Here is a 27,391-nt window from a genome sequence, read left to right as displayed (position 1 = left end):
GTGCTTTGGTTTTTTATATAGCTTATGAGAGATTTGTCCTTTTTTAGCCTGGGAGAATGTAACAGTTCTCAGGAGTTGACACACTGATGCCACAAAATTGTCAGTCCCATAGCTTTTCAAAGCTATATGATGTGGGAGCTGAGATATTTTTAAGCAGAAATAGGTTAAATAGAGATATTGTGGGCTAAGAAATCAACTCTCATTTTCCTAGTCTTTTGTTTAAGTAACAAAGACTTATTTCCAAATTCTGGATGAAATTTTGGAAGTAACTTTTAAACTTTCTAATAGTCTTGTAGTCTTCTGGAACTCTGATTTTGATGTTAAGAATATAAATTTATTTAATCCTAAATAGGCTCACAATCCCAAATCCTTTTTTAAATTCTGATCATTTCAGCAGAACTTAAGTGTTTTTTATAGAATCATAGAATGGTTAGGGTTGGAAGGGACCTTCAAAGGTCATCTAGTCCAACCCCCCTGCAAGGAGCAGGGACATCCCCGACTAGGTCAGGTTGCTCAGAGCCTCATCCAGCCTGGCCTTGAACGTTTCCAGGGATGGGGCTTCCACCACCTTTCTGGACAACCTGTTCCAGTGTTCTATAACTCGCATCATAAAAAAATTTTTCCTAATTTCTAATCTAAATCTACCCCCCTCTATTTTAAAACCATTACCTCTCGTCCTATTGCAACAGGCCCTACTAAACAGCCTTTCCCCATCTTTCTTGTAGGCCCCCTTGAGGTACTGGAAGACCGCTATCAAATGATAGAGAAGTATGATTCTCAAACATAAATAATGATTTAATAAGACTGCTGGAAACTAGTGTCTTTGTTTCTCAATTTGTAATGAATCTGGGAGAAAGGCAGTTGTGCTGAAGCCCTGCTCTTGAATCTCCCACACCCAGGTATTTTGAGGAGAAGCCCAGGCTTAGCCATGTTTAAATGTCACCCGTAGGAACCATGCCCTCCCCTGCTCCCCATATGTGTTCGGCTGTAGAGTGTTCAGCTCAGTTTCTGTAGAGGTGTGCCAGAAGAAGCCTGTGTTCTGTGGCTGGTTTGGTTGCTGGTCTGCTTTATCCTTTCCATAATTTTTTAAATTTTTCCTTCTCTTTTAAAGAACAATCTGAGAACCAATGAATGCTTTGTAGTTCTTGGATGGTAATGAAACCTTTCATGACAGTGAAGAGTTGTGAAGTATGTATCCAACTAGCCAGCCTTTATCTTTGAGAATAAACCTGTGTTATGACAACTAGAGACTTTTTCTCACTTAGTTGCTCTGTATCACCCAGGCATGGTCAGGTCTGGAAAGAGCTCTTTCCTTGAAACACAGAATAGCATTTAATTTGCAGTGTCGGAAGAGGGGAAAGCCTTTTATTCCAGTTCTAGTTATTATGAAGATAAAAAGATAATATGAAGATAAAAATAAATATGTGGATCATTTCAATTTCACTATTTTCAATATTGCCTGTAAAGCAGGTTTATATAACTGTGTTCTGTGTCTGTAATTCTCCCCAGTCCCAAGCTTACTAACCAGTTTTAAGCTCTCTCCCTTTCCAAATGTGATTATACAAAGATCTAGTTAATTTTTTTTTTTAAATTATGGACTGGGATAAATGAATCAGTACATCCTAAGGAAAAACAATGTTAGTTGTCACCTTTGTATTCTTAAGTCTTTTACCACGCTAATGAATGGATGCATCTTCGTTACTAGTCAGCGTCGACACACCTTCAACCAGCAACTGCATATTTTGCCTCTGTTTCATACAGTTTAGTGTAAATGGGAGGGAAACAAGGGTAAACAGAAGCTGGCATAATAGTGATAAAGTTAGGATGCAAATCTAGAGATAAACAGTATTTATTAGTTCTGTTAATTAATTTTTATCTAGAATGTGTTCTAATTACAGGTAGACCATGAATAGGATTGGAATTTTGTTTCCTATTTGTGCTTAAGTACAACCACCTTAGAATGTATTTAACCAGGTTAATATGCCGAGTGAAGTTCAAGCAATCGGTCTTCAAAATACCAAAGGCAGCTCCAAAGGCAGACTATGTTTTCCAGATTGCAGATGCGTTATATGCGAAGCCTGCGAAGAGGCCAGGAAGTTCACAACCACCACATGCAAGAATATGATTCAGGATATGTTTGCTTTAGAATTAAGTGTTTGTTAGGATAGAAAATTATATGGCTGTGAGACCTAGTAGCCCCAGAAATGTCTTAAGTCTCAGGGCATCATAGGAACATGACTCTTGCACAGGGATAAGAACATTATACATCTAAGAGACATATTCTTCAGCTAGGCATGGTAGTTATTAGGTAAATGCATTTTGGAAAAGCAGCTGAGGACAAGAGTTGCTGTTGGTATGAGGGAGTTTTTTAGATGCTCCTGGTTGCTTCTGTGAGGCGGCAAGGGACAAGATGGCCCAACACAGACCTAAGCTGATGTGTGCGCTAACTGCTGAGGAAATGAGTCGCGGGTTTTTTCATCTTGCTTTGTGTGAATTTAGTCATGTTTAAACAATCATTTTATAATCTTAGAAATTTTTATTGTGTCAGAATAAAATCTCTTTATTATGTGAGAGGTTAAAAGTAAGCTATAATGGCAGAAAAGACTGTTTCAGATGGACACTTAGACAGGTTTTCATCTCTGGCAGCCCAAATCTTTATCAGCTTCAGGTGAAACCATTTTTCCTTGATCTCTTAATCTGCTTTATTCTTAGCAGCAGTTAAGGCATACCACAGTGCCCAATTGTGTTGCACTGATAGTGTGTCTGTCTCTGTTTTGAACTGAGCTTCTCGGATGTCAACAGCTGGTAACGTCCTCCTTCCATCTAGTGCCACGTAAGGAGGTTTTGTGCTGTGTCAGACTGCAAGGCAGGAACTTTTTTCAGTGTTCCATGAGGGTATTGAAGTAGCTTGCACTTTATCAGTAATTCTTGGAGAACCTCTCACCCCTTATTGTCTTGACCTCTGTTCTATTTTAGCATAAAATACAGTAAAACATATATTATGTGTGATTATATAAAAGGAAATGTATATAGTTAAATGTCCGTGTCTCAGATTTGTCTTTACCAGTTATTGTGTAATAACAATGAACCAGTAGTAAAGTCACAGCTATTTGCAGTGATTCTAAAGGAGAAAAACATTAAATAGCTTTAAGAAAATATTGGTGCTGGTTTTCTCTTTACTTATCATAAAGGTGAATGGTAAAATATGCCATTTCCTGGATTTCGGTGTTGCGGATGATGTGATGGCTGCCCAGAGGTACTACAGCAGGATGAGGTAGCATCTGGTTATATCAGAGGTAGGATCTGAAACAGGGGCAAGCTCAGAGAGTTTGATTAAATGCTTAGGCAGGATTTAATAATCTTTTCCAAACTGCGGCTGGCAATTGTTCTGAGAAGAACAGAGGTTACCCTATACCACTATAAAAAGTTGCAGGTAGTACCTGGGAGCGAATTAATCTTGGTGAGTGAAAGGAAGAGATATCTGGAAATGTTTTGGCCTGCGGAATTATTCCTTTACAGAACTCACTTTTTAAATGAATGTTGTGTTTATTTATTTTTTTAATTACTGTAATTGAGCAGTATTTTGAGATGATCATGTATCAGTAGCTCTTCATTTAAAAGAAAGATCTTTTTACCTTAGCCAGCTTAAATCTATGAATAACTGTATTAGAAAATTAAATACGCATTATAGTTTAATTGTGCAATGATTTGTTTTCAAAACAGCACCTTAATTGGAAAATAATATTAATTAACTCTTTATTGTGGATGTCTGAGTTATAAAATGAGAAATTAAAAGTAACATCTTTCTTCTTTTTGAGAAAAATCATTTATATAATGCTCTTAGAAGTAAATGCAAATAATTTGTATCTGCATATATGTGAAATGCATTGGTGCGCTTGTCAGCTAATGTTTGTATTTATACTTTCTCAGTATTTATATTTTATACTTTCATTACAGTGTTCTGTTTTCATTTTCTCCCATCTGTCATAAATCTTTGTGTTTGGTTTGAAAGTTTCCCTGCTTTCTTTCTGGGTAGATATAAGGAAACTTTGACAAAAGGATTTTTTTTTTTTTTTCTGAAACATCTATTATAAATATGTAAATTTAATGAAAGCTGTAAATACTAACTTAAAATTACAATCTTTACAATGAGGGTGGTGGAACACTAGAACAGGTTGCCCAGAGAGGTGGTAGATGCCCCATCCCTGGGAAGACTCAAGGCCAGGTTGGATGGGGCTCTGAGCAACCTGATCTGGTTGGAGATGTCCCTGCTCCTTGCAGGGGGGTTGGACTAGATGACATTTAAAGGTCCCTTCCAACCCAAACTATTATGTGGCTCTATGATCTTTGTGTAGCTTTCCTACCCATAAAGTTTAAGTTTCACAACAATAGTAATATGAGTTTATTGTATACAAGTGTATCTTTTAACTAAGCTGTAAGAAATCTGTAAATTTAACTCCGTACATAACCATTCTCATGAAGAGTCTGTACCAGGCTTTTGTGGTTCATTTGCAAAAAGGGAGTAAAGAAAATAAAATTATTTGCTCAAAGGTATGGCTTTCATTTTCTGATTAGCTGATGAAACACATAGGTACAGTTGTTCTATTCCTGCAACTTTACTGAAGTAACTATAAAAGGTTTTGTAGCTTCCTTTACCTTTTATCTCCAAGGATGTACTGACCAACCACTGAAAGAAACAGAAACAACTGTCCTGAAATGAGAAACATTTGTTCCCATTCTGTCAATAATTGTAGATGTTTTGTTAATTTGCACTAAAGAAAAAAAAATAACACGTGTTCATAAGATTACATATTGAACTATATATAGGTTTTCTCTCTTATGTCTTTTAATACCAAATTAACATAATACTAAACCCAAAATGGATTAATTTAAATTTTTGTTGTCATCTTTCTGTGTGTGTCTGTTTGGATCAGATCTGCGTATATAAAGCTGTGAGAAGTAATTTAGATGTTTATGGTCAGCATCAACTCTGCATATGTTCGGGGTTTCATGTGTATCTCTGTCGTAGTTCAGCCCCGATTGGGACCAGGCTATGCAGTCTCTCTCTCACTCCCCCCACCCTCCGAGAGAATAGGGAGAGATAATACAAGAAAAAAAAAGCTCGAGGTTTGAGATAGGGATGGGAAGAAATCCTTAAAGTTACCATTACAGGCAAAACAGCCTCGACTGGGGGAAAACCATTCATTTATTACTAAAACCAGCAGGAGAATGAGACAGAGAACAAGATAACCTCCCTCTTCCTGGGCCTAACATTCTCTCACCACCTTCTCCCCCGCAAGCAGCACGGGGGGAAGAGGGAGTGGGGGTTATGGTCCATCACGCGTTGTTTTATGCTGCTGCTTTGTCACTGGGGGAAGAACTCGTCACATTCCTCCTCTGCTCCATTGTGGGATCCCACCCACGCACCACAGTCCTTTGTGAAACTGCTCTGGCGTGGGTCATCTCTTCCACGGGTGCAGTCCCTCCAGAACAGCTGCCCCAGCGGGCCCTCCACGGGCCACAGCCTCCTTCAGGACTCCACTTGCTCTGGCGTGGGGTCCTCCACGGGCTGCAGGTGGATCTCTGCCCCTCCGTGGGCCTCCATGGGCTGCAGGGGAACAACCTGCTCCACCATGGTCGTCACCACAGGCTGCAGGGGAATCTTGGCCAGGAGCCGCATTACTCCTCCCCCTCCTTCTGAACTGACCTTGGCATCTACAACCGTTCCTCTCACAAGAAAAATTCTTCACAACAGGCTGGCAGACACCTCTCAGGATCCTTTTTACATCTCATTCACATCTCATCTCCTCTCCACTTCTTGCAGCTGGGCTGGGCCAGAGGGTGAGGCTTGCAAGGCCTGTGAGGCCTCCCCTTCTCTGCCCCTGCTCAGCTCCTTCACATCTTTTTTTTTTTCTGTTTTCTCCTTCTTAAATATGTTATCACAGAGGTGTTACTACGGAACATTCTGCTACCAATTGGCTCGGCCTTGGCCAGCAGCAGGTCCACCCTAGGCCTGGCAGAGTCCACTGAACAAAGGAGAGCAAACTCCTCTCTAAACTAGAGAGGCATGGGTTTGATGGACGGACCACTCGGTGGATAAGGAGTTGGCTGGATGGCCGCACTCAGAGAGTGGTGGTCAACGGCTTGATGTCCAAGTGGAGACCGGTAGTGAGTGGCGTCCCTCAGGGGTCCGTGCTGGGCCCAGCCCTGTTCAACATCTTTGTTGGCAACATGGACGGTGGGATAGAGTGCACCCTCAGCAAGTTTGCCAATGACACCAAGCTGTGTGGTGCTGTCGACACGCTAGAAGGGAGGGATGCCATCCAGAGGGACCTTGACAGGCTGGAGAGGTGGGCCCATGCCAACCTCATGAAGTTCAACCAGGCCAAGTGCAAGGTCCTGCACCTGGGTTGTGGCAATCCCAGGCACAAATACAGGCTGGGCGGAGAATGGATTGAGAGCAGCCCTGAGGAGAAGGACTGGGGAGTGCTGGTGGATGAGAAGCTCAACATGAGCTGGCAATGTGCTCTTGTAGCCCAGAAGGCCAACCGCATCCCGGGCTGCATCAAGAGGAGCGTGGCCAGCAGGTCGAGGAAGGTGATTCTCCCCCTCTACTCTGCCCTGGTGAGACCCCACCTGGAGTACTGTGTCCAGTTCTGGAGCCCCCAACATAAGAAGAACATGGACCAGTTGGAGAAGGTCCAGAGGAGGGCCACAAAGATGATAAGAGGGCTGGAGCACCTCTCCTGTGAGGACAGGCTGAGAGAGTTGAGACTGTTCAGCCTGGAGAAGAGGAGGCTCCAGGGAGACCTGATAGCGGTCTTCCAGTACCTCAAGGGGGCCTACAAGAAAGATGGGGAAAGGCTGTTTAGTAGGGCCTGTTGTGATAGGACTAGGGGTAATGGTTTTAAAATAGAGGGAGGTAGATTTAGATTGGATATTAGGAAAAAATTTTTTACGATGTGAGTTGTAGAACACTGGAAGAGGTTGCCCAGAGAGGTGGTAGATGCTCCATCCCTGGAAACGTTCAAGGCCAGGCGGGATGAGGCTCTGAGCAACCTGATCTGGTTGGAGATGTCCCTGCTCCTTGCAGGGGGGTTGGACTAGATGACCTTTGAAGTTCCCTTCCAACTCTAACCATTCTATGATTCTATAATTCTAACTTCTAGCAGTTTTCTACAGAAGCTACCACTGCAGCCCCCCCTCACTAAATAAAACCAGAACAATTTCATACTTCAATCGAGACTCTTCTTCTAAAGTTTAAATTTGTTTCTCGTATGTCTTCACACCTAATAACTTGTAACAGAGATACAGGCCAGGTCTATATTTTTAACCCTCAAGACTGCATCTCAGTTTTCTCTCAAGTTTCTTCTCTTAATAAAAACTTAATTTTCAAATAAGTCCTGATCTGTTTTAAGCAGCTAAAGAGTTCCTATGCCCTCCAGCTTGCACAGGTGGGTGATAAAGTTGAATCAGAAAACTTGGTTGCACTTCATTCCTCTAGTAGATGTAGAAGCCCAATGCATAAATTCTGAATGCTATGCTTGATATGCCCCCTGTGCTGTTTACTTTTTCAGCAGTGCAGCAAAGGTAGAAAGCAGAAAGTTTGTAATAAAACGCTATTCCTCATCTGGGTCCCAGTCAAAGATGCAGTTCTGTCCTCATAGAACAGTAAATCCACCTTTGTGCAATGCATTCTTTTTTTTTTTTAAGCCAGAAATGTTTGTGTTAGAGACTTATAAAAATTCCAGTATTAAATATTTGCCCCTTACTTTTGCTCCCTTGTTTGTGCTCATGATGTATCTGTCATTAGTAGATCTGTCATGTTTAGCAGAAAAGAAAATTCAAACCATCCTGTTGCAATTGTTTTCAGCCAGTGTCTATAGGCTATTGTAGTCTGTTGAATACTTTTAAAAGACTTACAGAAGCTAACAAAAGTGGTCTTATAAAATAGGCTTAAATCGACTATGCAGGAAACTTCTGAGAAATAGAATAGTTTAGGAGATCAACTTTTAAAGAAAGATTTTTTTTAAAAAAAAAGGAATCTGGATGCTGCTCAAGATGTGTTGTTTCTGTAAAGTACAGTATACAATGTGATATTTCCGTTCTGCATTCTCTTATATTTCTATAATTCATTTTTCCCATAATAATTACATGGGTTTTTTCACACTCAGTATTAGTAGAAGCCAGTCTTTTAGAACAGTTATTTTAATCAAGTTTTGTTACAGATTTTACAATTGTCTGTTATATTAAGATAACTGTATTAGCTAACTTTTTTTTTTTTGGAGGGCATAAAAATCTGAACTGTCATTTCTACTGTAGAAAACTGACATTCTTTCACTCTCCACCTGTAGGAACTTCCAGCCCCTTTGCTTGATGATACCTGCAGAAATGAATTGGGAGAAGCAGCAACATCTGGGAAGCCGGAAGATTTTCAGGATTCTATGAAAATAGCCTGGCGCTACCAGAATTTACCAAAAATGGAGGTAATCAGTATTTAATATTTTTTCCCTTTTACAGTCAAAATGAATTTGTGGAGTAAATGCTTTTCAACAGAATCTAGACAACAGAACTGGTAATGGACAGTGTTACAGGATTGCCTCCTGAAGGTAAATTATCATACACCACTGTATTTTTTAATTACTAGAGATACAGAGAGAAAGGGAATTTGAGAGTTTGCAGGAACTGTAAAACTTAATACAGACAATAGTAATTTAAAAGTAAAAAAGTTAAAGTACCATGGGATTTTCCAGTGAATATTTTAAATTGAAACAGCTTTTTATGAAAGTTTGAATAATTTAGTCACTTAAAACTTTGCCCAAATTTAGTTGTGCGCAAATTACTTAAGTAGGTTTAATCAACAGTACTTACTAGATCTCTGTAGTGAAAGTACTGTGTGAAGCAAGCTGTTGACCTGCTTATCCATGTGCATAACAACTAAAGTAAGCACTTGAGATTATAGCAGCTTCACTGTCACTAGAAACTAATCACTGTGCAGGAAGAGTATAAGAAAGAAGCCCAGTGGTCAGTCTTTTGGAATTTACAGTTATTAGTGTTTTGTGAGTAATATATCTCCTGTGACTGGTGACTTTCTTATTTCATCCAATGGTACAATCAACCTTTAATAAAACTACAGCATTTTTTACTATCTGGAACAAAAACTTCTTTTATCTATACATTTTAGCCTACATTTATAAATTCTAGTTTAGATGTAGTCATAACTGCCTAGTAAGTTCAGTCATATTCTTAAAAAACATAATTGGAATGTGACAAAATGATCTTACAAGGCTTGGCATGTTTGGTTTTCTGTGAAATTGCACAGACATGGCTATATAGTTGTGTCAGAACAGACTTATATATGGTGACATGCCAAATCAAACAGCCTCCAGGGTAATCATATAATCTCATCAATTTTATTATTGTGGAACTTGCTTGTGCCGCTCTGAACCATCCCCAAAATAATTTGTCCATTTTAAAATCTAGCAGAATTCCTTGTACATCGATATGGAAACAATTGCACGTCATTAACAAATAGTGTGCTGATGTTCTAACAAAATAGAAAAACATGTAAATAGTCCAGTTAGGTGTGCACTCATCCTCTGTAACTTGGTAGAAATAATCACTTCATCTACTAATACAGTGCTTCTCTACAATATGTAATGTACTTGTCATCGATTATTGGCATTTGATTATGCAAGATGGAATAAAATGGTCAATCTTTCGTGGAGTGTTTCCATTGTTATCGTTGCTTTCTGAACTGGATGCTAATCATTCTGAGGTACAAAATTTTTTACATGTATGTTAAATCTATTTTTAAAATTAAACTTGCAAGTAAATGTCTAATTTTTAAGCCATCTATACCTAAAATTCCTCAGGATATTCTAATTAGTGAAAAATAGGTTTGAAATTTGTATTTTTCAATATTTTATAATGCTGTTATAATAAAATTTTGGTGCTAAGTTAATTCGATCGGTAAATATGCTCAATTGAGAAAAAATCTGATGTTGCCTTGTGGACCCTGGATGTTTAATACACTTAGTATTATCATGGAATTAACAATTTTGCTTGTGATTTATTCTTTAAATTTTCTTTTGGCAGAAAAAAAAATAACATTGAATAAAATTTCAAGGCGTATTTTCCAAACTGATTGAACGAGTAAACGAATACATTTTCACCAACTATGGTCAAATAGTTTCAAGTATGAAAGAGAAAAAATAGCTTTGCTGTTAACTAGAACTCTAAACATGTTAGCAGAAAACTTTTCCATCCAATACCTGGCTTTACATGAAGTAACAGTGCTGAGTAAAAGGCAACTTTGTAGTATTTTCGATACCTAAATTTGTTTTTATTTCTAAGTAATAAAAGAGATTTTTGTTAATAGTTCAGCTATTCCCTTCCCATTTATTAGACCTCATACAGATAAGCTATGTAACTCATTTTTGTTCTTATGTGTGGTGTTTATATTCATACTCTTTGTAACTATCACAGTTTCTCTTTACCTATTGCCTCCACCTTGTACATCAGAAAAAAATGGATGTTTTATAAGAAATCTGACAGAGTAACAGGTCGCATTGTGCTTGATGTGCCTTTGCCAGTTTGTTACTTTCATCTGTATCGGAGGTTAATTTTATTTAAACTTCGGAGTATATGGATAGCCTATTTTGCAAAGAAAGACAGTGTGGTTTTTTCTTCTTCTTTTTTTTTTTTTTTTGAATGAACTGCTCATGTTCTTGGGGCAATATATAAACTGTCACAGCATGAAATCAATTTTCTGCCTTGATTCATCCTAAATCTGAGATTTCTAGCACATTAGTATTGCAATTAGAAACATTAACAGCAGACGGTAGCATAAAAGCACGCTCTGCTCACTGACAATTTAGTGTATTTCTCCTTGTGCAAAACAGGAATCCAGGAAAGAACAGGCTTGAGCCTCCAATCCACTAATAAATTTATCAGATCAAACTTAAGAGGAATGGAAAGTCTCTGCTTCGCACTCTCCATGGTCGTTCTGCTAAGGCAGATTATTCATGCTTACTTGATTCAGGTAGGCTTTTTGCAAGCTTCCCCGCTAAGCCTGGGAATGCGGTACATTGAGGCCTATTCACAGGCTTCTGACATAGACCGAGCTTTTATTGCGTGGTGTTTTATTATAGCCAAATCCTAGTCTCCACCCAGTTTGTAGGCGCTGTGCTTATTCTTTTGAATCAAGAGGGGTTATCACCTACCTTAATCCATGCAGCAGGGTGGATTAAGGACACCAATGTGCCTCAGGATTCTCAAAGAGGATCCTGGAAACTTCTTGTTTCTTCTTTTTTGCTGTCTTTACTAAACTCTAGTGGGCCTCAGTAAGGATTTGCATCTGAAATGGGCAACCTGGAGCTTTTCTCAATGAAGACATCAGATCAAAGTTCAGTTAGTCAAGGCCTTTCTAAAACATTAAGGGGGCTTGGAAGTACACAATAAAAAGATGAGCTCTGGCAGAGATTGCAGTAAAAACATTCTGATCTGTAATCCGGATAAAGAATAGATTATAGGCCAAAGAACAGCCCTTGTTTAAATTGCTTTCAGAATCCTCATTTTAAATAAAGTTACATTTTACATTAAAAATATTTAGATTTTGACAAATTAATGTGTTTTCTCAGACTTCTTTAAAAATTAGGTGCTGATAAATAAATTGGAACACTGACTTAGGGAATGTGTTTTTCTGTCTTTTTTTGAGTAAAACTGATCTGCCTCTTATGACTAGATATACATGACCAATTTTGTGGGTTTTTTAAATTAAAAACTAATAATTTGTTTTAATGAAAAGTTTGGGTTTAGTTTGGTTATTCTGTTGTTTTTGTAGGAAAGATAGTGTATTATTGTTGCTATTTATATTCTCTGATAATTAATCAGGCCTAACATCCATTAATCAAATAATTTCAAAATATTTACTCTAAATTAAATTATTCTAATTAATCTTAACAGTTTAATATATTTTTCGTTAGCTGAAGCATGAAATAAATTTGTGACAATATATAGCGTGATTGCTTTCAGAAAGCTAACTATAAATACATGGCCATGTCTGACATGTCTGTATTCTTTCTTTTTACTGTTGTATTGCTTATTTTATTCGCCAGACCAAGGTTTATGAAAACCACAAGCTCCCTGTAATAATTGGGGTTGGAACGAAATAATTTATTGCTCAACACACAAAAAATTATTGGCATCTCATTATTGTAATAATTCAGTATACCTATCATCACTCCTGTATATAGCAAGAATAGCAGATGTTGAAATTGAAGCGGAAGTTGTTCCAAAGACTACTCGTTGCATACGCACACAAGCCTGCTCAACTTTCAGATATTGGATAAAGTGTATATATTGGCCTACTTAAAAGAAAAATCCTTTTATAGAATGTTCTATGTTGTTAGAGAAACTACTGAGAAACTTTTGAAGTTATTCAGGGCATTTCTGTTCACTTTTCAAAAGTAATTCTATGCTTTTAAGTTCAAACAAAATAGCATTTTATTTTACCTCTCCAGAATGACTTTCAAAAGGCACTCTGTTCTGGAATGTTAATATATCTTCAACATTTACTTTCAGCTCCTACCTTTTCTATCTTACCTTCACAACTACTGAGATATTTCATTTTATTCTAATACTTTATCATTTAATATGTGAGGTTGCTCTTGACTCTTATAGGGGATTCAGCTTAGAGTAAGTCTTGGAGTTGGGAGATAGAAAAATTACTTTGAAATACTTTTGCACATTCCTGCATTGTACAATGCACACTTCAGAAACAGTCCAAGCTTAGGGTAGTTGTCCTCAAAATAAACTAATAGATGATCTTTCTTTTGACCTGCAAAGCTGCTGTTAAAGGTCTGGGGTCCAGCACCTTTCTCGGTCCAGGCATCTTACCAGTTAGAAATACTGTGGTTTTGATTGATACTTGTATTACAAAACTGGTTTTGTTATTCCAAATGATCTTTCTTTTTCTTCAAAAGAGTTAGAAGAGTTGATGAGAGATAACCTGATCAGGAGCACAGTGGGGTTTGTGCCATAACATAAAATCAATTTTATTATTGCTTTGGTACCTGTTACTTCTTTACAGTGTGTACATTAAAAAGTACTGTATGGTGGTTTACATTTGAGCCAAGTGTTTTGCTTCCCTGGAAGAAACTAACTTACCTCTGAGGTTTATTCTGCTTGACTGTTTTTTCAGGATAGCTTTTTTTTTTTTTTTAATGGGAGTAGCAGAAGAGATGAAGCAAATTGATTGTTACATGAAGAGCAAAAACTGTTCAATTCCTGTAGCAGACAACTACTGCATACTTGAATAATGCATATTATAACAATCTGAGTTTATTTAACATTGCATGTATAATTCAAATAATGTTGCAGGTTGCATGCTGAATTCCATTAATGTGGAACAAAAATATGCATTAATTTCCTCTGTTTGTTTACTAGCAAAACATATTTGAAATCTGTAATTCCTGCTATAGGGTATATTAAATTTGGAAGTTTTATGATGTTTTATATTCCCAAAATTGAGAACTGATTAAAAAATTATCTTCATTATAGTAAACCATGATTATTGATCAGCAAGAACATTTTGTATTTTCAAAGTCAACTGAAAATGTTTCTGTAGTGCTGTATAATTCCCAGATACTGAAAAATCAGATAGGTGGAACACATTCTGGTCTGCACATTTCATACATCTGGCCTTTTGAAATTTGTGATCATAGGTCTAGAATATGAGCAAACAGTAAGGGTTAAATTCAGTGAGAAAAATTCATGTTATAGGATGTCAACAAAGCAACCAAAATTTAGTAGTAAATGTTATAATGTTGTTCTACTTGAAGTTTATACTTGCACTGAATGGGAAAAAAAAAAAAAGCAGAGGTTTCTTTCAAGTGTATTGCTAGTTAATTATTTTCTTTTGACAGATAATAATTTAGCAGGTTATTGTAACCAGTATTGTTGTTTCCACAGGCCAGCCCAACAACATCTACAAAATTTGGCCATTATTATGATGTGTCTAAAACAATGTCTCCAGAGCTGTTTCAGTCCATAAAATGGCACAGTTTTTACCTTCATGAAGAATCATCTTTACAGTCTAAAATGAAATCATGGTGAGTTGTAATTCCATGTGCCTCTGTTGCGTGTTCAAATTTTGTCTGCATGTTAGCAGTAAAGTATATGTTTGCATCTGCACTTCCTGTGAAAAATCTTGTAGCCATGCATGGCTCACAAGCAGTTCGGCTGTGGTTCTCATGTCAGTGTACATGCCATGACTGGCAGCAAAGCTGCTGTGGCACAGAGACAGCTCGGTATACTGACTCCTCAGCTGTGGGAGGAAGCAAGTTGGCAGGGACAATTAAGGCAGACATTACTAGGACAGTCTAGGACACAGCTGCGTGTTCAGTCCAGCCCTACTGACAGCTGAGTGTGGGGACTGGGGAAAACTGTTACTGTCTGTCTGTGAACTACTCCCTGAGCACCATGCCCCATCAGCTTTCGGAGATGTGTGTGTCAGGTGGCTATCAGTCTTAGGAAGATATCTGTACAGTTTTTAGGGCTAAGGAGACAGGCCATCCTTGACCTACATAGCTTAGAATGCTATATCAGATTAGTTTATTGTGTGACTTTTACTTCTTACATCCTACAGCTTCACCTAAGGAAAATACAAATTCTGTGAATAGAATTACAATCACTAATTATGTCTTACACAACACCCCTCATTCCAAAGAAATTCATAAATTCTCCTCGGAATGAATAACTTATTATAGTTTATGTCTGTCAGTAATGAATTAAGGAGGACCAAGAGAAAATGAGTGACAGTAGTGAAGACTCATATTAGCCTGTAGCACACACGTCCATTGTATCTTTCTTGGAGACATTTCAAGTCAAGTCAAACATCAAATACGGGCTAGCAATCTCTTTGTTCAGCCGAGTCACTTAATTTATATAATACCTAGTTTTATAGATCTCAGTGTCTATGGCCAAATCCTGGAAGCAGTAGTATGGTATGCTTTATTGTGATTGATTTTTCATTACAATACACTCAAATATGAAAACTGAGATTTATGAAAAAAGCACAGTATGAAGTACCTTTCTTAGAGGTTTGGAAAAGCAAAAGCCAAGTTTTTTGTAATTTCTTTCTGTGTTACATGATCAAATGTCACTGGTTTGTAAATTCTTGCCATGTAAAAAACCAGGAGAAAGCAGAGAACTTACATTTTATTCTTTCTATAGTAAATATTTGAACCAACTTTATTCATATATTATGTATAATTATATTTTTTTAGTAGCAAGGCAATAGAGGATGAACACAAGTGTATCTGACAGATAGTTTGCAAGTGCTTATATTGTTACTGAGCAATTTAACTCCCTTTCTGTCTTTTCTCTAGCTAACTAGAACGTCTCATGACTCTGAGCTTAATTCCACTAACTATATGGCTGTCGAGTATTTGCGCGTTTTACATTAAAATAATTCTAACTTGTATGTATAGTATAGGAAATTAATTTTAACTTTTATTAATTTGGTTTTGTAAGCCTTGCTTAAGTCTGATATTTTCCTTGAATGCTATCCTGATAAAAGTTGATCGTTCTTACCATATGAGTTCTATACTTATTTTTAGTTTTAATCTAATGGAAAGATTAGATTTAGTTAATTTGGTTGGCATATTGATAGAGCACAGAGTGATGAGGTGAGGAACATGATCAAATAAAGAAGATGGAAGAATATTTTGTAAGGCTTATCTCCTTTTCTTCTCCCTGCACCCAAAACATGGGTCTTCTTCAAGAAGCCTCTGCTGAGGAAATGCAGGAATTGTATTGTTGGGAATAAAGGTGGGTACCAAGGTAACAGATAGCCACCATTCTAACCATCATTTTCTGAGACCACAGTGCAATGTGATAAGGGACAGGGAGGAATAAAGAATACATTGGGAATAGTGAATTCTCAGAAATTTGTGGCTACTGTGAAGAGATGTGTATGTCTCTTTCTTCATTTACAGTAAATCATTTGTCTTCTGACTTTGATAATTGTCTTTTCTGACTGCAAACACCACTGGTTTTGGATACCTGGTATTAAAAACTTGCACTAGGTCAAGGTTAAGACAAGGTGGGAAGAAGAATTTTTCAGAATTACATCCTCTGAAATAAAGCTTCTTTCTTTGTAGAAAAATGGAAAATTTAAGCTTCCTATGATTACAGTCATTCAATTTTGACACACATTTGAAAAATAAACTGAATTAGAATTTCAGCTTCTGTTCGTCCATGTTGTATAACTGGAGTTCTTAAAAAATGGTGGAGGTGGAGAAAAGCTGCTTCTCCCATTACCCTGATCCCCAAATTGATTTGCACACAGCATAGTTAATATCAGCAAATTGGACTGTCCAATTTACGTAAGGAAAGACAGGATTAAAATATACATAAATATTTTCAAGCTGGGAGCTAATGAAGTTCATCAGTAAAATGTAAAGAATTGTCAAGGTTCCACAATGTCAAAAAGGCCGAAGCATTGCCTGTCTTTAAGGAGAGGTGAAGACATCTGTGGGATAACATCAGTGCTCCGAAAAATACCAAAAAAAAAAAAAAAATCTATTTTTAAGCTTCTAGGGTAGTTTCACTCAGAGTGTGTTTCATTTGTTTGCTTATGGATATTCAATTGGGATAGAGTCAAAACGCTCTAAAATAAAACAGGAGACACTCTCCATTGATAAAGTCTGCTATCGCGTCAAAGGAGGAACATAGAATGGTTTGACAGTTTTCTTTTTGTCGTGTTGATTGTTAAATCCTCATCTTCTAAATAAGCCATCATTGAGTCACAGTTGAACCTGAGTGAAATACCAGGCTTTATTCCAGGCTTGGGTAATAATCTAGTACTAATTGGGCTTGATGCATATCCTTAGCAATGAGTATATTTATTGCAGTCATAATGTCAAATTTGGAAAAAAGTGGAAGGAATAATTGCATCCAGATTAGGTAATAGAATTAGAAGTCAAGAAAATTTAGGTCAGTGATCTGGAATAAACTATGTGGAATTCAGTGAAGACACGCCAAATATCATACTAGTAGGAAAAAATAATTGAACAAATAAAACAGTGTAGCAGGTCTCCAGAAGAAGGTCTGGGGTTATAAGTATCCTGAACATAAAATATATTAACAGTGTTATGTGATTAATGCTACTGAAAAGCATAATTTCAAAAGCATGGAAGTGATAAACTGGAATTTTATGTGGAAGTCATGCAAAGTACTTCTGTTCTGCTCAGCCATAACAAGGCTGTCCAGTTTTTGATATGAATCAAGAATCATAGAATCATAGAATGGTTAGGGTTGGAAGGGACCTTCAAAGGTCATCTAGCCCAACCCCCCTGCAAGGAGCAGGGACATCTCCAACCAGATCAGGTTGCTCAGAGCCTCATCCCGCCTGGCCTTGATCCTAACTGGATCAGTTAGGGAAGGTTGTAAAGATGGGTATACATCTAGAACAAGGATATATGGCCCATGATGGAAGAGTAGAAGTTCTTAGACAAATCTAAGCAGAGTCTTGAAGCTCGTTAAAAGCTGACATAGAGAGGATAGTAAGTCTGTTGTCTGATGAAGGTAGGATGAGCAGTAATGGGCTGCAGTAAACTGTAGCAGTAGAAATACAGACTAGAAATAAGAAGATATTTTTCTAATGATTAGCATGAGAAGAAGTTGCCTTGCAGACACAGGTTTGGAGTATTGTAGAATCTCCATCATTGACAATTTCTAAGGACAAGCGAGGTAAATATCTGTCAGAGATGGTTTAGATGTAGTTCATCTTGCCTTGGGGCAAGAAAATAGACTACCTGACCTCTTGAGGTCCTTTTCATCCCTATCTTCTGTGATTCTTTAATACACATTAGTCACAGTGTATTAAATCCAGTACTAAGTATGAATGTTACCAATTATTTTGCTGCTCTCAGAACATTTATGCGTTTACAGAAACCCAACAGGCTCGTACTGTATTTTTTACAAATGCTGTGATGAAATTCTGAAGGAAGCATTCCTTTCTCAAGGAAAGAAAACAAGCTCACAATCCTGTCAGGATGGTTTCATTTTAAAAAGTTTATAAAAGGGGGAGGAAAAGGATATTATTTTGTTGGCATTACTGTTTGGAAAATCAATACAATGCTTCTGACTTCTAAAGATAACTTCAGTGTACCATAAAATAGTAAACATTTCTGTTCTCTTAGAACTAGACAATGAGTTGAAGGAAAGTAGTATGATAGTCACAGTTAACGCTTCCAGTAGAAGTCAGTAATTTGTATTAGACCTCATCTTTGATTGCCCAAAGGTCTCGCTGAGAGCTTGAGCTGAGCCCTTTTACTCTGGTTTACAGAGAACTAGGAGCGTGGATATGGCTAGTTAGCATGTCTCCACTTAGAGGATATAGTTTCTTAAACATAAGGTTCTCAGGCTATGGTCTTAGATGCATAGCCAAAAAAACACCTGGTTCATAATGCTAACTACCTATATAGCATTTAGAAATCTCTGTAGTCTATTAGGCTGACAGTACTGCGTAAAAGTACTGATGACCTGGAAGGAACTAAAAGAAATTTACAAAAATTAAAATTCAGAAAATTTCTAAAAATATTATTTTTTCAATTTAATTTATCAAAGGAAGATTGACATAAAATATGTTAATAATCAAAGCTGGCAAATCCTTCAAAAATAAGGAGGCATTTTTAAGAAAGGGAATAGTTCATTATTGATTATTCATAATTATTATTTTTATTATTCATAATCATTATTATTATTCATAATACATAGCCTATTTACACTAATAGGCTATGTATTATGCGAAGTTTGCAAAAAGTTGCATGACTTTCTAAAGAGTATACTTTGAAAGATATGTATCAGTTGAGATATTTCTGAATGAAATTTTCTCTTAAATCATGTAGGAGTGCAGAACAAAATCAGCGGTGTGGGTTTGTTGTGGTTTTTTTTTATGTGAGAAGTTTTGCTTTTGTCACTAATATGGAGGTTGAGGAGGAAGCGTAAACTAATAGATTTGCCTAGTATATAATTTTCTGTAAGTAAATGGTATTGTTGTTGATGGGTGATACCTCTTTATAGTATCAGAAGCCACAAAAAAAATTAGGAATTACAAAAAAAAAAACCTTTTCCCTCTTCTCAAAATGTTTCCAGATTATTTTAGCTAGCATGATCCATTCTAAATATTTTTAATGTAGCAGAGCACAGTGTGGTTTAATTTCAGGCTGAAATAATTTATTATAGTGCTGTAACTACAGCCGCTGCAAGAGGCACCTTAAATTATGTCACCATTGTGGAAAGTGCACCTAACCCAACATGCACATTCTGCATTGAGGCCACAAGCTATATGTTCTGCAATGACAAGCTAATAATTGTCAAGAAAGATTTGAGAGGCTCAGTATAACTTTTACTGTACTTTTTTGATTAAATTATCATATATACTGATGTGAGTGAAGCATTCCCTAAGTGTTGTCCTTTTTGAGTGGGTTTTTTTTCTGTTTTCCTGGTAGAGACCTGCTACTTTTATGTGTAGTTAATGTTCCACAAAGAATGTGCTTAACCTGTAACTTGTTAGATGCACCTTGTTGACCAGCCTTACTTTTCCCTTTCTTTTTCAATTAGAGGATGACTCACTTGGGAGGCCTTAGGTTTCATTTTTCCTCCTTGAAATTTGGAGCAGTTCTCTTCCACTACCCTTCTTTTCTTTGAGAAGGAGTGAGAAACAAGAACAATCCTTTCCTGTTTTTCTTTCACCGGTCAATGATGTACTGACAAAGAACAGACTATGCAGTTAAAGCAGAAACTATACAAGAAAAGTAATATATTCTACGTTCCTGTACAGCTTATGCTCTCCTAACAGAAACAGTGAGTATAGTGAACATATATATTACAAGGAGGACAGGCTGAGAGAGTTGGGGCTCTGCAGCCTGGAGAAGAGAAGGCTCCAGGAAGACCTTATAGCAGACTTCCAGTACCTAAAGGAGGCCTACAGGAAAGATGGGGAAAAACTCTTCAGTAGGGCCTGTTGCGATAGGATATGGGGTAATGGTTTTAAAAGAGAGGGAGGTAGATTCAGATTAGATATCAGGAAAAAAAAATTTACCATGAGGGTGGTGAAACACTGGAACAGGTTGCCCAGAGAGGTGGTGGATGCCCCATCCCTGAAAACATTCAAGGCCAGGTTGGATGAGGCTCTGAGCAACCTGATCTGCTTGTAAATGTCCCTGCTGCTTTGCAGGGGGGTTGGACTAGATGGCCTTATGATTCTAATCCTTTGAAAAACAGTGTTGCATCTTTTAATGAGCAAGGTCCTTTGTCGTAATGCTTTGTGGCATAAGAACTATGTATTTGTAAAAATGACCAAATTATTTTGGTGCTTCTAATTCTCTAGCATCACATTAAGAAACCTGTTTTATTTAAACTGTTCTTTAGTGAGTGAACTGTCTGTAATTGTAACTAATGGCTATTGCAAGATAATTACAGTGCTTCATTTGCAGGATAAGATGTATAGGCTTTATTTGGGCCAGAAACTCTTGTCTCTTTTTAGAAATTATATATCTATACAAATGTCCCTCTCTTCCTATCCACACAAGCATTTAGCTTCTTTATGGATTTGCAAAGAAAGGAGATTCTTTGACTGATTAGACAGAACTGAGTTATTGACTGGCCTTTTACCCTGCAATTAAAGATCAGATTTGGAGGTTACATCATATACAAATATATATAATTTGTTCGTCTTAAAAGTTTGGATCAATCTTTCTTTTTTTTCTTGTGTTTTTGTACACGTGTGTGTGTAACTGCTTTTTGACAGTGGAAGATGAGGAGTACTGCGTTTGCTCTCCTTTCTGGTACCCAATGGCTAAAAAGATTACAGGGTCCCCTTTTGGATAATCACTCAAGATGGGTGGAAGTTCATTGTCCAATAGATTGGGAAGTCTGTTCTCCTAAAGGAAGTAGTAAATGGGACTGGATGTTTGTGCCAAAAGAAGGTATAAGCCTTGTCCTTCTTATCTCATGATTTTTTATATTAGGGAAGGGCAGTTATGTCCTGGCCGTAAAGCTGGGACCAGGTTAACGAGGTTGTGCAGCCGACAGCAACTGGTTTCTGGTTGTTGTTGCTAGGATATTCTGGTGTCCTTTTCGTTGCATTGCTGGAACTGGTATTTAACAGGAAGGCAGAAATATCCTCTGTGATAACTCTGCGGAAAGGCTTACCATCTTATTCTCATTGTTCAGTTGCAATTACCAAAAGAGAAAGTTTGATGGTCAAGGGAAATAATTAAGCTGTAGTTTTTCAATCATGCTCATAAGTTTTACCTTAAGAATGATGTGCTTTTGAGAAAAGAAAAAAAATCTAGAGTCTAGATTTACTGATAAATTTAGATAAAACACATTTAACTGTCTTGGCTAATGGGGTCTCCTTATACATAATAAGGCTATTTGTCATACCCTTGATAACCTAACCTTTGTTAACTGCTTAGAAACTATCAACAGAGAAGTCAGAGGCTCCGTTGTAACCAGGATACCTTCTTGCCAGCTCCTGCTTTATCCATTACTAAATTGCTAAACAAAAAAAAAGAGCAAAGAAGGAATTGTTTAAACTCATTATCAGAATTAAATGCTGTTTAGTAACCAAGCCAAAAAAAAAGACTAGAAGTTAGAAAAGAAAAACTATCTTATTTCCTTCCTTAAATATTATGACAAACATTGCCAGAAGGGTAATACAACTTGTTTTTATAAATTGTGTTTCCACAATATTTTTAATGTCCTTATTTACATAGCATGGTTCAAATTCAAGTAAACCATTAATATTTTAGCCTGAAGTAGAAGAGCACCTATTTTTACATTTTAGAAAAATCTATGTGCATTACATTATTTTCTTTAATTCTATCTTTGCTACAAATCTTTTTCTGATGGATTGTTTGTTTGGATCTTTTAATTCTGCTCGTGCTTTAGGTATTTTATTCTTTTATCCACTACCTTTTAAAAGCAAGTTAGTAACAAATCAGGAATTTGCAAGTATTGTGATAGCAGTATCTTCTCTGACATCCCTATGATAGCATGGTAATACTCCTAAGCAAAATAATTGTAGATACACGAAAGTGCTACATTGTGGTGATGAAGACCACAGTCGTCTTTTTGTCTTACACATACTGTAATGTGGCTGTGACTACAAGACAGTTGCAGACTCCTTCCGGATGTTGGTGATCAGCAGTTTCCTAAAGGATAAAGGAATCTTTTCCTATCTTTTCCTAAAGGATAAAGGAATATCCAAAAGGATACACTAGTGCTTCGGGTTATTGGGAAGTGCTGCAGATTCTCTCCAGCTCTGGCAAAACTGGGAAGAAATCATAGCCCTATGTAACCAACACGAATTGTGTGTGTGTGTGTTGCAATTATGTGAAGACATGAAAGAGAAGACATTTTGACTAGCATGTTGGCTAAAGCCGTCTTCCCCTCCACCTACCCTGTAAACTGACAACTGCCAGTCAGTATGAGTATAACACTTAACAGCCATTCCTTTGGCAACCAAATGCTAGGAAAGTAATTGATTTCATAAGCAAAAATTTACTCTTTGTTTTCTGTTTGAAAAGTTAACCAAACTCTCCCTTTTATTTATGTCTGAGAAGGGTAAATTTAATGTTTTCTGACATTAAGTATTTCAAAACTCAAAATTATTATGACTATATGACTTTTGACTGTAGATGTTTATAACTTAAATATATCATTAAGGGGGTTGGGTTTGGGTTGATACTGTTTTATTGATGGAAATGTACAATTCTGAGTTAAGTCAATGGTGTAAAGAGAAATGTGTGCAAGTCTTATGTGCTTCTCAGAAAAGTTGTCTTCTCTCCTATGCAAAAGTGTGAAAGCAAATTTATTTGGATTTATTTAAGTATTCATTAGTAAAATACATTTGGATAACGTTTTGGGATCTTACTAAAGTAATGGAAATAGTTTAATGTTTGGACCAGGTGATCTTACAAGGTCTCTTCCAACCTGGGCTGTTATCAGACCACACATATAAAATGATTGGAGCAAGTAAGAATATTTTTAGAGGCCAAATTTTCAAAATAACCTGTCATATATCCCAAGAAGTACACAAGAATGTTTGAATCCGCAACCCTGGATGGCAATTAGTGAGATTAGAAGGAAATGCTGAAGCTAGAAAAGACAGAAGGGCTTAAGCTTTAGGCTGCAGTGAGGAACCTACATTAAGACCAGAGACACAAGCCAGTATGCTGTAGATTTAAGAAAACTGTGCATCTCTTTTAAAAGTGAACAACTGGCTTGCTTTTTTAAAGTAAAAATTAGGACTTTCTGCCATTTGTATGTATGAGTCTGTGGACTGGAGAGCATGGCTAGGACGGATATCTGAGGAAGGTCTTTGGATGTGCAAGAACCAGACCTTTTAAGACTTTGACAAGATGATTTGATGAACTTTCATTTGATTTTAAGTCTACTTAAATCTATTTTTCACCACTGGTTTACTTTAAAAAAAAAAAAATGTTATATTTTCTCAACAATACAGAGAATAAATTATAGCTCACAATTCTGCTGTTATGCAAATAAAGCAGCAATAACACCTGTACTGTATGGACAGAAAATGGAACCATAGCGTAGCAGAATTTATCTTCTGTTCTGGTGCAGTATCAGAAAAAAATACTAAAAAAAAACCCGAACAAATCCACTACACAAACTTCTTAATTGTGAAAATGTTATCTCTCATTTTTTGTTAGTTATGATTGATGTAGCAGTTGTAGGTGTGCAAGGTTTCGGTAATAGAAAGTCAGCTCTGTTCATCAGGGCATTGATTAGGTATAGTTGGAAAAACAATTGAGTAGATCTTTGTCAGTTATAGAAGATTAGTACTGTGTTGTAATGATTTCAACTTTAAGTTGATACACTGTTGTGGTTTTGTTTAGTGGGGGGGGGGGGGCTAAGGTGGTAGCTTCTGTAGGAAACTGCTGGAAGTCGCTCCCCTTTGTTCAGTGGACTCTGCCGGGCCTAGGGCGGACCTGCTGCTGGCCAAGGCCGAGCCGATTGGTAGCAGAATGTTCCGTGATAACGCCTCTGCGATAACGTATTTAAGAAGGGGAAAACAGGAAAAAAAAGAGAGAAGATGTGAAGAAGCTGAGCGGGGGCAGAGGCACAGAGGGGGAGACGTGGACCTCATGGGCCTTGCAGGCCTCACCCTCTGGGCTCTCAACAGGCAGCCAACTGGGCCCAACTGGGCCCAGCCCAGCTGCAAGAGGTGGAGAGGAGATGAGATGGATGATGTGAAGAGATTCTGAGAGGCGTCTGCCAGCCTGTTGTGAAGAACTTTTCTTGTGAGAGGAACGGCTGCAGACACCAAGTGAAGAAGGAGGGGGAGGAGTAGTGCGGCTCCTGGCCAAGATTCCCCTGCAGCCTGTGGTGACGACCATGGTGGAGTGAGTTGTCCCCCTGCAGCCCATGGAGATCCACGGAGGAGCAGAGATTCACCTGGAGCCCAGGAAGGACCCCACATCCGGGGACGTGGATGCCTGAAGGATGCTGTGGCCCGTGGAGGGCCCATTGGGGCAGCTGTTCTGGAGGGACTGCACCCCATGGAAGAGATGACCCACGCCAGAGCAGTTTCATGAAGGACTGTGGCATATGGGTGGGACCCCACACTGGAGCAGGGGAGGAATGTGACGAGTTCTTCCCCTGACTATGAAGCAGCAGCATAAAACAACGCGTGATGACCTGACCGCAACCCCCATTCCTTCTTCCCGCCCTGTGCCGCTTGCCGGGGGAAAAGGTAGTAGAGATAATGTTAAGTTCAGGAAGAGGGAGGAGTGGAGGGAGGTTATCTTGTTCTCTGTCTCATTCTCCTGCTAGTTTTAGTAATAAATGAATGGTTTTCCCTGAGTCGAGTCTGTTCTGCCTGTAACGGTAACTTTAAGGATTTTCTGCCTGTCTTTATCTCAAACCTCAAGCCGTTTTTCTTATATTATCTCTCCCTATTCTCTTGGAGGGTGGGGGGAGTGAGAGAGAGACTGCGTAGTCTGGTCCCGATCGGGGCTGAAGTATGACATACACTTAATCATTAGTCTTCTAGATTTAAGTGAGCCTGACATAATTAAGTTATCTTAATCTCTAGAGATTTTAGTTTTCATTAAATGTCTGAGCGCTGAACTAGTTAACATGAAGCAATCACAACTGCTTGTAATGTCACCTTTATTTGAAGAGGTTTGGTTTTTTTTCTTCTATGACACTTTTTTTCTATATGACACTTTCAGACTGAAAGCTGCATCTGCTTATATTTGTTTTTAATACAGCTGTTAGAGACATACAGGAGAGTACTAAAATGTGTTACTAAACTATTTCTTCTTACCAACAGTATTATGAACAGTGGTTATGCAAGGCTGCTTCATTCCATTCAGAAGATCATTTACCAGGAAGGGTTTGATGGCTCTGATCCCCAGGTATTAAAGACTCTCATACTCTTCTATAATCCTCTAACTAATGTTGTTTTCTGAATTTTCAAGAGTGGCTTGAGAATATCTTGAACAAAGTAGCAAGGAACAAGTTAGATGACCTTTAAAGGTCCTTTCCAACTCTAACTATTCTATGATTCTATTTCTAAGCATTGCTAAAATAACAAGCAAAGTAAATAGAGAGTAAATCTTTCTTATAAGCCCCCTTTAGGTACTGGAAGGCTGCTATAAGGTCTCCCCCACAGCCTTCCCTTCTCCAGGCTGAACAGCCCCGGCCTGTCCTCATAGAGCTGCTCCAGCCCTCTGGTCTTTGTGGCCTCCTCTGGACTCGCTCCAACAGGTCCACACCCCTCTTATGTTGGGGGCTCCAGAGCTGGACACAGTGCTTTAGGTGGGGTTTCACCAGAGCAGAGTAGAGGGGAAGAATCACCTCCCTCGACCTGCTGGCCATGCTTCTTTTGATGCAGCCTACGATGTGGTTGGCCTTCTGGGCCACAAGGGTGCATTGCCAGCTCATGTTGACCTTCTTGTCCCCCAGCACTCCCAAGTCCTTCTCCTCAGGGCTGTTCTCAGTCAATTCTCCGCCCAGCCTGCGTTTGTGGTTTGGATTGCTTTGACTCATGTGCAAGACCTTGCACTTGGCCTGGTTGAACTTCATGAGGTTCTCACAGGCCCACCTTCCCAGCCTGTCAAGGTCCCTCTGGATGGCATCCCTTCCCTCCAGTGTGTTGACCGCACCACACAGCTTGGTGTCATCAGTGAACTTGCTGAGGGTGCACTCTATCCCACTGTCCATGTCACCAACAATCATATTAAACAATCTTTGTGTAGCGAGCATTGAAACACAAGTAAAGAAATACAAATACTGTTTCAACTTTACAAATCAAAACAGCTTGCCAGACTTCTAAAAATCTCTGTACTCTTCATAAATCATACTGTGAGTAATCAAAAACATTTTAAATATAACAACATAGACCGAAAGTCCTTTTCTAATTTGAGCAGTGCCCTATCTATTATTCTTTGTCATGTTCAGTAATACGTGAGTTCTTTGGAGTTGATGGGAATGCTTAATTGATAGGTAATTATCTGTATTGTACAATAGAACTGTTAATACAGTAGAAGTTAATTAGTATATATGCTGGAGAACCTCAAAAAATATAATACAAGACTACTGTTACTAGTGGAATATGTTAAAAATCTCCTTTTGCAGGGAAGATGCAATGGATGGAATGGATGTTTTCGTGTCTAACAGTATGTTTTAGAAACGTTACCTCCGTAGAACACTTGTGTGTAAATTTAGGTTGTTTGTGCTCAGTGTTTAGGCTCTGCTGAGATTTATGGGCGAGCTTGCCTTCTCTTTGGTGGCAGTGCCAGTCTGGAGAAGTAAATTGGTCCCTGACAGGCACCTCTCCCCACTCGCTGCGGTAGCCATGGCAACAGGCATGTCATCCTACATACAGCACCGTGATGCTCCTCCCGCACGGTGACAGGTCCTGTGGAAGCCCAAGAGCTTGCGGCTGCAAAGAGCAGTGCTGAGTGAAACAAACACCCTGCCAGCCTTCAGCCAGCAAACAGCCTCCTCCTGAAGAGATCAGGCTGGTGTTTCTTATTTTTCTTACAAGTTAGGTCTGATGGGAAAAGAGCACATTTTGTATTCCTGAATATTTTTTTACATGTAAAAGAAAATAAAGGTTGGACAGAGTCAGTATTTTTGAAATTTTTGATTGCAAGCAAGGAAAAATCAAACATCATGGAGAGTTATTTGTTCTTGTTCTTCATTGTTTCAAAATGTCTTACTAGTGTCAATAAAGCAAAACCAGAACTTTAACTCAGGTGAATTTAAAAGTATTTTTGCTAAATGAAATATATAGGTCTCTAAGGTGAAGCTTTAAGAGTTTAAAAGGGAGTAATTTTTCAAG

The 27,391-nt window shown here is 38.1% G+C and overlaps 1 protein-coding gene across 2 annotated transcripts in view; it reads left to right on the top strand.

Annotated features, from left to right (window-relative positions):
* The window catches only part of ELP4 (elongator acetyltransferase complex subunit 4), a 154,193-nt gene that overhangs the window by 23,363 nt on the left and 103,439 nt on the right, over nt 1–27,391 (top strand). For both annotated transcript variants that reach the window (XM_086748886.1, XM_086748887.1), the window contains exons 4-6: nt 8,355–8,486; nt 13,975–14,114; nt 25,376–25,460. In XM_086748886.1, coding sequence (XP_086605012.1) covers nt 8,355–8,486; nt 13,975–14,114; nt 25,376–25,460 — 357 coding nt within the window. The remainder of the gene's footprint in view (nt 1–8,354; nt 8,487–13,974; nt 14,115–25,375; nt 25,461–27,391) is intronic.

Source organism: Chlamydotis macqueenii, chromosome 5, assembly GCF_036417535.1.
Source record: "Chlamydotis macqueenii isolate bChlMac1 chromosome 5, bChlMac1.mat, whole genome shotgun sequence".
Lineage (NCBI taxonomy): Eukaryota > Metazoa > Chordata > Aves > Otidiformes > Otididae > Chlamydotis > Chlamydotis macqueenii.
Note: the sequence above shows the minus strand (reverse complement) of the source record. Positions and strands in the feature narration are given on the sequence as shown.